We start from the raw sequence: 12,321 nt of genomic DNA, 5'->3' as shown, positions 1-12,321 counted from the left end.
TTGAACTTCTTTCGCTTATTTGATTCTGTGTATTATTATTATCACGTTTCTTTGATCGTGTTACGTCCTGGCGACGCCACGATTCCTTCCTTCCGCGAAGTTGCCGCAATGACTGTCGGTTGGTGATAAAAATGAATCGTTCAGTAAACAGAGCATCTTGCGCCATACATTTCTTTAAACATTTAGTCACTTGTCAATAACTATATCTATGAGTAATCGTGAGAAAGACGCAAAAAGATCGGTGACGAAACCGCACCAGTCAAAATAAATAAAAATTAGTAGATATCTTTTGCAGTAGAATTTTCCGGCGGAAGAATAAAATAATACCGAAAAATTAATAAAATTCCTTTTAACAAACCCAATAAACACTGTTTTGTAACTTTTACAGAACATTTACAAAACATCTGTTCGCTGTTGTGGTAACCGTTATGTCCACGATTAAGTAACGTTTAGATGGAAATGTCAGCAACATTATTCTTGTATATAAAACATAATAGATGCATGAAATTAAAATGTACTAGATACATAAAATTTATATATGAAATTACGTAACTATAACAGAACATAGTAAACACTGTTCTGTAACATTTACATAACATTGACAGAAAGATATGGTAACCGTTATGTCAACTTTTAAAACGTAATAGATACATAAAATTTATATATATAAATTACGTAACTGTAACAGAACATAGTAAACATTGTTCTGTAACATTGACAGAACAGATATGGTAACGGTTATGTCAACTTTTAAGTGATGTTTAGATGGAAATGTCAGCAACATTATGCCTGTATATAACACGAAATAGATACATAAAATTTCGATATAAAATTACGTAATTATAATAGAATTTAGTACACACTGTTCTGTAATATTTATATATTATTTACAGAACACATATTATCTGTTCTGGTAACCATTATGTAATTTACAGGTAACATTTAGGTCAAAATGTCACGTATTATATACAGCAACTCTATGCTGTATATAATATGTAACAAAATGATAATAACAAATAACAAATATCTAAAATTTAGACATGAAATTAAGTAACTATAATAGAATAGTCTTTTTTCAGTCTAATCATTGATAAATATATATATTAATAATACATGTGAGAGATTCCACCAAATCGAGTACCACTTTTGGGCCTGCATGTCTGCGATCACGTTCAAATTTGTGGAATCTCTCATATATATTTATCAATGATTAAAATGAAGAAACTATTCTGCTATAGTTGAATATACAGCGCAAAATTATTGATTGGATAAAATTACTAATGGTTGTTTTTTTATTAAAATTAAGAGAATTAACTTATGTTATTTATGTTTAGTAAATCGTGTATATATAAAGATATGGATATATATAACATTAAAAACTTGATTTCTTGAACAATTCTTTATTTCCACATATGCTAAATTGTTAAATAAATGAATCTTGTAACAAATTTATGAATAAATCTTTTAACAAATATTATTAATATTTATAAAACTAATTTTTGTTTCAATTTACAATTATAATGATAATTTAAATTATATTACATAATTTTAGATATTTTTTTTAAGAGAAAACTTTAAATATACTAATAGCTAATAATAATTTCAAACTTAAATAACAAATTGCACTTATATTGTATTAATTAATATACTTTGCAACACAATTAGAATCACAAAATTAAAAAGAGTCAAATTTACGTATTTTTATAAAAAAATGTCGTATGGTCGTAGAACTGTTTAAAAAAAGCATTTTAAAGAGAAAATGTTAAATTTTATTACAATTAATAAAATTGATGAAAAAATTGTTCTCTACGTACTCGCCTATTAAAGTTGAAGTTTTTTTCTACAATTCCAAAGCTCATTTTAAAGTAGCACCACTTGTAATAAAATCTGTATAAGAAAAATCGTTAGAGAAATCTTCGTCAGAGCATTTGGAAGTTATGTTTTCTAGCTTTAAAATCTGTTTTAAATATCACTCTGTGATCATTTTTTCGAAAAGTATATCAATTTGAATTTCATCCTTTCTACGCCTTTTTACGCCGAAGTACAATAATTTCCTAATTTTGTTGCAAAATATAGTATTACACTAATAACAATTAATAATATTATAAATTAATTAAATTTATAAATATTATAAATTATAAATTTATTATAATAGTAATTAATATGATAAATTTAACCTTCACGGTACACTCGAATATTTGCGATATTATTTTTTGTTTTAACGCTATACTACATTAATAAGAAATGAGTTTTTTAGGCTTCTCCCCACATGAAAACTATAATTTTTACATCCATAAACTTTTCATAAACACATTTGTCAAAATCTTTGAGATTCATGTATGATTCGTTAATTATAACACATTTGTTAATAATACATAATATAAGTGTGTACCGTTAAAATAAATCTAATTTAAACAAAAATGGAAACGCAATTCGATTTTCATTTGAAAGAAAAACAATAAAGCAATTATACTTTTTGTAATTAAAAAGATTGAGATAAAGTATTAAATGTATCAACATAATGCATACTTTAATTCTGCTAATTCTCCTAAAAGAAGTATTTAACTCAAATAATAACGTTGAGAACTCAAAATGAAAAGAGTGCAGACTATGATTTTAGATTTTAGAACATAAAAATCTAAAAACTTAAGTATTTAACACTAAATCCACCGACAACTTATGCATACCAAATGCAGAAATTTTTAATCTTTGATAACGTTTTGACCGATTATTTAACCAGTCGTGGTAGGTTTAGTGTTAAAATCATTCAATATAAAAAAAACATATTAATTAAAAAAAATATTTCTTATGTTAATTAAGACTCTAGGCCAATAAAAAAAAGATCATAAGCCGAAAGCTCATAGACTAATAAGAAAAAAGATTATAATGAAAAAATAATAAGCTTTTGAGACATTTAAATAACTTGCGGATTTGCCTCTTCGGAGTTTTTTTGTTGTCTGCTAAGCCTTTGACCACCTTGGCGAAACCATTCTTTCGTGATGTCCTCAAACTCTTTGTTTGTGAATTGATGTTGAGCCAAAATTGTTGCTGAATTATTAAAGAAATTTTACATTAAATTAAATTTCAATTTTATAAATTTATTTATAAATATAAAAATATATTTTACCTTGTATTCCCGTCAATATAGACTTTAAACTACTTATTTTAAAATGATTACGTAGTCCTTTCCAGGATGATACCTTGGCAACTTCATTAGAAAATAAAGTTCGATATATACGAATTAAATTTTCTTTAGCGGACCCTCCGCCTATGCGAGATATATACAGCATCTTTAGAAATAAAACATACCAATAATATAATTTACATTATTCTATTTAAATAAAATTTGCATTTAAATAACTTAATTAAACTTACAAATTTGTTGTACTCATCTGCATTTTCTGATAAATTCTTTTCAAAAGCTATTACTTCATTTATACTCTTAAACGGAAAAGATTTTTGTATATTTGATGTATCCCCGGCAGATGCTTTTTAAATACTTTTTGCCAATAATGTAAATCTGTTTATTTTTAAAATAAATTGTCGTAAGTGAAATCGTCATACCATCTAACAAAAGACAACTATTATCAGCAGTTCTTGCACTTAGATAGAAACCTTTACATTGAACTGATTTTATTATCTTTTTACCATTTATAATACGTACTTTTGGTATTGGATAATTCTTTTCTACATTTATTATATTAAAATTGTCTTCTTCTTTACAACGATTGACTAATTGTTCTAATGGCCGACTCGAAGATCTAATTCTTGATTTAACTAATATATACATATAGAACATTATATAATTGTTACGGAAATGAGCCCTGCGTGTTTACTGGGAAGTATCTGACAAATACAACTGAATCAATAATGGGGTGGAATTCCGAAAAGGGCCCGTCTCCGATTTTGATGAAACTTTGTGAAAAGCTTCCTTTCAGGTTGAAATGAAAGATCCTAAAAGGAATTCTGGCGACTCCTACAAAAGTCATATTTTAAGAGAAAATGGTACTGAATCGACAATTATTTACATTAGTGGATTTACATTTATACTTTGCCGATGACCTTGACCTTCACATATGTTGTAAGGGTGAGGTTGCTGATTAATATTTGCTTTGTTTTATTTGGCGGTCTTGCATAGTTTTTGAGATATTTAACAAAAAGGTTTATCGAGTTATATGATTTTACATGGATTTATAACTTTCTGCGCAAAGCGAGGTCCATCCCATATCTTCCTGTGCTTCGGACGCGAAACTAAATTGGAAATAGGTTTGGGTTAGGTTATATTTTCCGGAAGTGGAGCCCCCCCCCCGTAGGGGGGGGGGGCGGAACCCACTGTGTCCACGCATATACTTTACAACGCGAAGCGAGGTTCACCCTACATTGTTGTATGGATTGCCCTTTTTCTGTATAATTCAAATATACTATTATAACTTTCAAAGGTAATTACCTTTGAAAGTTATAAATCCATATAAAATCATATAACTCGGTAAATCTTTTTTGCTAAGAAGATGCCGGATTACCGACAGAATGCGAATATTAGTTAAAATGCAAAATCTTTTTGTTGATTATAGATATCAACAAATCCTTTTCCACGATTAAAGTATACATAATAACGGAGTACGGAGTTTAATATTTCATATGGAAAGTAAAAAAAAATGAGAAAATTACAGCTTTGTTATCGGCTTCTGCCGTCAACATTTACTTAATATAACAAATTTGTAATCTGCACGTGCCAAATGAGTAAACAGATCTTATTCAAATATGCAAATAGATTTTGATTATCAAACAATTTAGTGTTACAGTCTGTTATTAATCATTTTGCAGATCATTAATCATATTCTTAAATTCTGAACTTCATTTCGTCTTAATTTCAAACTAATTAATATTTGTACGGCAATTGGTATATTATTCTATTATCAACAGTATCAAATTTGACATTTTCTTATAAACACCAGAAAAATCAGTTCTCTTTTTTTAAAATAAATTTTCAAGATACTATTTTTTAAATATGAAATTTTAGATAAGACGATAGTAAAGTATTAAAAAAGAATATATTTATTATGATAGTAGAAATGAAATTCTGATAAACTTTTAAAAATTGAAGGAATAAGAAAATATGAAAGGAAAACTAAATGCTAGTACATACAAAAATATAAAATTATTTTATATAGAATATATACGAATAAAAATACATTTTTATTATAAAAATAAAAATCACATAAGTTTTTTATATTCAGTTGTGCTCCTACAAATTGGACAATGTACTTTTATTATTTCTGCATGTACCATATCACTTAAGAGGATGCTGGATTACCGACAGAATGCGAATATTAGTAGGATTGCAAAATCTTTTTGTTGATTAAAGATATCAACACATCCTTTTCCACAATTAAGGCACTCATAATAACGAAGTGCGGAGTTTAACATTTCATATGAAAAGTGGAAAAAATGATAAAATTACAGTTTAGTTATCGGCCTGTGCCGTCAACATTTACTTAATATAAAAGATTTGTAATCTGCACGTGCCTAATCAGTAAACCCCGCACTCGGCATTTTATCAAAGAGTATAAGTGAGCTTAGAGAAGTTAGTTTAGAAGCTTTATAAAAAAGATTCTGCAAAATAAAATTTTTGTGCATATGTGTGTGTGCGCGATGGAGGCTCAAGAGTAAAACAGAGCAGTAGATTAGTTGCGTGATGTCGCGATAGACAGAGCTGCAATCGTACATGACAAAAACAGACATAATCGTACTATCTTCATCTCTTTCATGTGTGTGTGAGTATAATATACATGTACGCACTAACATTATTGCAGTATCTTTTCTCTCTCGATCATACGCTCTGTCTCTTTCTAATCGCTCGCTCACTATGTATTACGTATCGCTTAGCTTCATGCTCCTCGCATCAAGAGACACGGTAGTGTCTCGCGCCAAGTCACGCGAAGCAAAGACCGCGCGTAGTAACAGCGAGGCACCCATACGCGAGTCGGATAGTTGAGAGTACCTTAGATTACCAGATCTGAATAACGGCTGAACCGATCGAATTCTTGATAAACTTAATCGATAGCTTGGGTTCGATTTATATAAGGAAAGTGTCTTTATTTTCGCTCTGCATGTTCTATAAAGCAAAGATATTACAAAGCAAAGTCGAAATGTGGAAATTTTCATGTAAGAAACGTTATCATCATCATCATCATCGTCGTCGTCGTCGTCGTCCCTTTTACCGCTATATATGTATACAACACATGCATAGAATATAGAGGTATTATGCTACACGTATATATACACGTACACAACACACATGTAATAATGGCAATGTATTTCTTGTACGGTTGGCGTCTTTGACGAAAGATTGCGCTAACGGCGCTTCGATGTTACTGCTTGCATGCATCCATACTTGCTTTTGACAGGTATAGGTATAGGTTAAGTTTGCGAAGTGCCGGGTGCAGTGTTCGTACGCTTTCATTTATAAAAAAGTAAAGATGCAAAATTCTTCGTAATACTTGTGGATAGTTGGATCAGGTATATCTCATTTATATTAGAGAAAACTAAAACATTACAAAAGTAATTTATGTATATGTAAAAACAGAATAAAGCATCGCAATACATATATTTATAAAAAAAGATGTGTGTATTCTATAATATGTTTATTATAAGATATGTGTGTGTGTATTTTATAGATTCAACTACCCAGAAGTATTAGGAAGAATTTTGCAGCTTTACTTTTTTATAAATGAAAGAGTGCTACGCTATATAATGTTGCACTCTGGAAAATTTAACGTCAAATATCTGTCAAAAACCAGTATGGATAACTGCGAACAGTAATATAGGCATACGCACACAAGAATCTAGTATATTTGAATGCATTTGTTAAAGAAGTGTCATCATATAGTTATTCGTCATGCATCATATGACTATAGATAAGTATAAATAACATTGGTGAAATGCAGTCTGTGTGTAAAGTTAATGCATGTCTTATGAATAATTCATAAATATACATTTATTTTTCAGTAGAGGAATACTATTTGGTATATATATTTGACAGAAGAAATTTATTATTAAAACTGATATTATTGATTATTTTGGTTTACAATATTTTCATTAACCTGAGGACTATCCCAGACCAGAAAAGACTGCTAGCTTCCACCGGGTTAATAAAAATGCAAGTGCATAGTTAAAAGTTCAAATCGAATTTATTACACACGTACACATATCTTATTATAAACATATAGATTTCATGAAGAAAAAAAATTAAAAATAGTTCATGCTACGCATAAAAAAATCATATTATATTGATTATAATAAGACACACACACACACACACACGCACAGTTTTATATACGCACACATATCACATTTTATATAAGGTACAATATGCACACACACATACACATATACATACATCTTATCATAACATATAGAATATTTTTATATTAACTCATTTATTTAAAAAAATATAAATTCTATCTTATTTATAAAATAATTAAAACATTTAATTTTAAATGTAGTTTATGCTACAAATAAAAAAAACATTTAAAAATATTCTATATGTTTATGATAAGGTAGATACACACACAATTCCTTTTGATTTAATGTTTTGATTATGCACTTGTATTTTTATTAAACTAGTGCGGACTACTCTAGAAAGGACTGCCAGCTTCCACCAGGTTAATAAAAAAAAATTTTTTAATGTTTAACACATACTACACAAAAAAAGAATGATATAATCCAATACAAGTTCGTTATCGCTCCGCTTATCCACGGCAGCGGCGCGAAAAAGAAGGGCGCGGGTCGCGTACCGTCGACCATGCGAGTCACGGACGATAGAATCGATTACGTTCATTGGGGCGATCCGAAAGAATTAGTGGATCGTCTGCGATTGCTGGACGCTTCGCGTCGGCAACAACGCTCACGAAAACGAGATTCTATCGATAATCGAGGAGCTTCGCGAAACGGGAGCGATCGTATAAATCGAATCGTCGCATTGACGGTCGTCGCAGTCGTACGCGGGATTCGCGATGTCCGTGAGCAAATTCGGTACACCTCTAAAAAACCGCGGCTACGACGCGAGAACCGGAAGACTACGTCCGGCTATCGAGTCTCTACGAAATTACGTGCGCGATAACGCGCTGTGTCTAACCTCTTCCGTCGAGTACGACGCGAAAGAGCGCAAGATAAAACGCCTGGCTAAGCCGGAGGAGGACGCCGACGCGACGAGCAAAAGCTATGTTGAAGGAATCACGTCGCAATTGAGAAAAGACGCGGACGAGGCAGGGAAAGGCGTCATTCTACTATTCACGAGACTCACCCAGCTCGATAACGCTCTGGGTAAACGAATAGACGCCGCGGAGAGTTTTGTTTCCAAGATCGAAGCACGCGACGACGTTCTGAGTAAAATTCGGTTCGCCGTGGAAAATTCCGTTTCGAGAACAGAATCGAACGCTAACACTCTAGATAAACGGATCGATGCTTTGGATAAACGGATCAACGCTTTAAGTAATCGGATCGATGCCGCAAAAAATACGATATCGCTCAACGCGGTGGAGTCTTCGACGAAAAGCGCAAGCGACCGTAAAATACTGTTCAATCAGGGTAAAATAATACAGTAACTAACCCAAAAATCACGCGTCGCGGCAAATTCCGCGGCGAATTCCGCGGTAAAGATACGAGAATTGAAAAATTCAACATCGCGATTGAAGAGAGACGCGGACGAGCTATCGGGGAGAGTGAGGGAACTGGCGAAGATTCGCGAGATCGGCGACGACGCTCGGAGCGGCGAGCCGCTCGAGAGAGAGATCCTGCTTAACGTCATCCTTGAGAGAAAGAGAAGAGAATTATGAGCGCCGAAAAACGAAGACTAGTCGAGAAGTTGCACGCGCCCACGAGAAGAATCTTTCCGCGTCGTCGCGTCGCGATACACGGGTACGACGACCTATGGCAGGCGGATGTGGTCGAGATGCGTCCTTACGCGAGACTCAACAAAGGCCACAATTACATACTTACCGTTATCGACGCATTAAGCTTGGGCCCAACCGCTTAAAAGCAAGAGCGCGAACGAGGTTACCCGAGCGTTATCCGAGATAGTGCGAGACTCTAAGCGGTGTCCGAAAAATCTGCAGACCGACAAAGGAAAGGAATTCTACAACGCCGAGGTGCGAAAATTCGCGGAAAAGCGCGAAATGAATCATTACTCGACGTACTCGGTGATGAAGGCGTCGATCGTCGCACGATTCAATCGCACGCTCAAAAATTCTACGTGGAAGTATTTCACGCTGAGCGGAACGTACAAGTGGATCGACGAATTACCTCGACTCGTCGAGGAGTACAACACGCGAAATCATCGCACTATAGGTATGAGACCCGTCGACGAGACTCCAGCGATCGCCAATAAACTTTCAAATACGGTATACAGCAATATAAAAATCGCGGCTCCGGCGAAATTCAAAGTAGCTAATCCGGTACGCATCAGTAAGTTTAAGACGATCTTCGAGAAAGGCTTCATACCTAACTGGACCACCGAGATTTTTCAAATAACCAAGATACAACGGACTAATCCCGTAACGTATCTGCTGAAGGATTAGCGCGGCGAACCGATCGCCGGAGAATTCTACGAGCACGAGTTGCTGCGCGTCGACGATCCCAACGTGCATCTCGTGGAAAAGGTGCTGCGTCGAAGGGGCAACGAGGTTTACGTGAAATGGCTGAGAATGGTCGCGCTCCATACAGATTCTTCCTCGCGCCGCTACGCGGCCGCCACGTCCTGCGTTTTCTCTTTCGCGCTTTATACGGACTCTTTCTCACGCTCTATATGAATTCTTTTATCATACCGCTACGCGAACATCGTATCTTGCGTTAACCTTTTTTCACGTTATTCGATATAAAATGCTTCCGAGAGCATAATAAAGAAATTGTGGTAATTTCCAGGCTTTTCTATTTCTAATAAATCTCGATGCAGATTTAGCAAACTGCTCTAGCCTGAGATTTGTAAATAAATCTTGAGTGAGGATACAAAGTTATAAGCTAGAATAACTTTCTTATCTCGGGCTAGAGCAGCTTGTCAAAACTGGCTCGAGATTTGTTAAAAACAAAACAGTCTGGAAATTATCACGATTTTTTATAATGTAAAAATACTCGAAAAAACTCGCGCGTCTCTTCGCGAATATTTCGTACCTTCGCGTATCTCGTCTTTGTTATTTTTCTCTCTCGAAATATTTTATTAAAATAAACTATATTAAACGCAAATAATATTTATTACATTCTCGATATACGACGTTTTCCTCGCTCCTTACAGCGGTATTCTATAATGCTCCCACGGTAAAGTATCCGCAGTTCCGGATATCACGTATCGTTTATCGTCGTGCGGACTGTGCGCGATCTACGATTCCGACACCGTATACACCTCGTGTAACTTGGACCTTATGCAAGACTGTTTGCGCCTCATCTCGATCCTTTGTCGAAGACAACGCGCGTAATCTTCGAACGTTATTGTTCTCACGACGACGCCGCTCTTAACACCCTTATTCTTTTCGTATCGTCTCTACCGTCGGCTCGTAGCGCGTACATCTTCGCTCTGAGCCCGACGAATTCCGTCATAATCGCGCCAGCATTCTCGTCCTTCATCGCACCAGGTATTTTTTTATTAGCGAGAGGCATACCGTACGCGTTGTCCACCGCGTAATCGCTCGTATCGAATCTGTCGATGTCACGCTTCATATCCTTGTACACATCCTTGCACTCGATGCTATAAATGAGACTATCCGTATCGGTGTACATTATTCTACACATATCTCGATACAACGGTAGCATACACTCGTAGTGAAATTTGTTCAAACGAATCTTAGACACATCGAGAATACACATACCCACGTAAACCGGTTTGTTGAATTTAATCTCGAGTTTGCGCAATTCCACGGCTACGAGATCCTCCGCGAAGACGCTTCTGCTACGAAAGTTCGGCTTCGCGATCATCGCCTCCGCGCCGTATCTCCCGTCCCATCGAGTCACGAGTCGGACATCCGAGTGATCGCGCACATTCTCCATGGTCTTACCGAACACGGCGTTATTCATCAATTTGTAAAAATTTTTCTCGAACTCGTTTTTCGCGTTAATTCGTAGTTGCATGTTCAGTTCGATGTATCCGCGCAGCCATGGGGATTGCGCGAATTGTAATATTCTGTGTATCATCGTAACGCGTAATCCGTGTCGAACGCATTGCTGCAAATTGCGATAATACGTCACGTAACGACTTTTATCGTACAGCGTGGCGAGAAGTTTCTCGTCACGTTTTCCGGGCGGCTTATCGCGCGTCGGGCAGAACGGCAAGTCCGCGTGAGAATCGTGAAGGTTGGGCGGATACGCAAGGTCGACCTCTAGAATGTAACCGATAGGCGAGTTCGATGTCACGGACATTAAGTCGATGCTCGCGACATCATCGACCCATCGAAAATCTTCGCAAGGTAACGATTGACACATCGCCCATCCGTATAAATTATTTACATCGAAATACATGAGAAAAGACGACGGTTCCGAAGGATTGTAAGTCTGTAAATACTTGTTATTAGCGCGCGCGTATTTATTGCAACATTGACTTAGCCCGCCGCGTATCCCGCGTTCCACGAACATCACCATATCGATGTCGGTTAATAACTCGAATCGAATATCCGTGTGCTTTAACATAGCGTCCCACGTATATCCAGGTAACGTGTAATAGTACGCGGGATCTAAATTATAACTTCTCATACACGCGTCGCAAAAATTTTCGAAAACATCGGCCAATAAAAGAACGTCGGTTTTTAAATACAAATCGCTATAGTCGCCCAACGTCTCGACGCGAAACCGCTCCCAGACTCTTATCGCGCGCGCGTAATCGCTCTCGGATATCGCGTCACCGGTCAACTATGGAAAGCCTCGCGCGGCGGTAGACGAGTCTCCAGCAATTTATCGACGTCGTCGACGTACTCATAAGGAAACACCTTTTCGCGCGAAAAGCTCGAAATCAGCGTCGTCAAGATTGGAAAATTCCGAACGCGCGATCTTCAGCTCGCTCTTGTCAAGATACGACGCCAATTTTTCGAGACGCTCGAATCTAGTAATTCCATTTAAATTCATGGGAAACTCGACACCCTCCAGATTCAACACCGTCGAGTAGTGAGGATACCGCGAGCTTCTTTCCGTGTGTTTCTCGACCGGATATAAAGCGGCGACTATCGCCCACGCGAAACATGCGTTATCCGTAGATTGCACGTTAACCACCGCTTTCTTCAACGCGATCTCTCGCGGTATCTCGACGCGGCATCCAGCGTGCATAGGATTGTATCTGTTCAC

General features: G+C 35.8%; 1 protein-coding gene and 1 long non-coding RNA gene across 2 annotated transcripts; one reads left to right on the top strand and one right to left on the bottom strand.

Annotated features, from left to right (window-relative positions):
• Window positions 1-1,753: 1,753 nt before the first annotated feature.
• Window positions 1,754-3,492, bottom strand: LOC115237043. The gene is made up of 3 exons (XR_003884291.1): window positions 3,376-3,492; window positions 3,128-3,290; window positions 1,754-3,048 (listed from the first exon to the last, which is right to left on the bottom strand). It is a non-coding gene; the product is annotated as an uncharacterized LOC115237043 (long non-coding RNA).
• Window positions 3,493-8,015: 4,523 nt separating this feature from the next.
• On the top strand, window positions 8,016-9,578 carry LOC115237040. The gene is made up of 2 exons (XM_029809808.1): window positions 8,016-8,589; window positions 9,019-9,578. Exons 1-2 carry the CDS (start codon window positions 8,016-8,018, stop codon window positions 9,576-9,578), a joined length of 1,134 nt encoding a protein of 377 aa, XP_029665668.1.
• Window positions 9,579-12,321: the final 2,743 nt, after the last annotated feature.

The sequence above is a fragment of the Formica exsecta genome, unplaced genomic scaffold (genome assembly GCF_003651465.1).
Source record: "Formica exsecta isolate Colony F162 unplaced genomic scaffold, ASM365146v1 scaffold268, whole genome shotgun sequence".
NCBI classification, from domain to species: domain Eukaryota; kingdom Metazoa; phylum Arthropoda; class Insecta; order Hymenoptera; family Formicidae; genus Formica; species Formica exsecta.
This window is presented reverse-complemented; position numbering and strand designations above follow the sequence as displayed.

Excerpts from the sequence above, each read along its gene's own strand:
- LOC115237040 (XM_029809808.1), top strand. The coding sequence starts at position 8,016 with ATGTCCGTGAGCAAATTCGGTACACCTCTAAAAAACCGCGGCTACGAC. Across the intron at positions 8,590-9,018 it reads TAAAATACTGTTCAATCAGG|CTTGGGCCCAACCGCTTAAA; the intron begins GTAAAATAATAC and ends CGACGCATTAAG.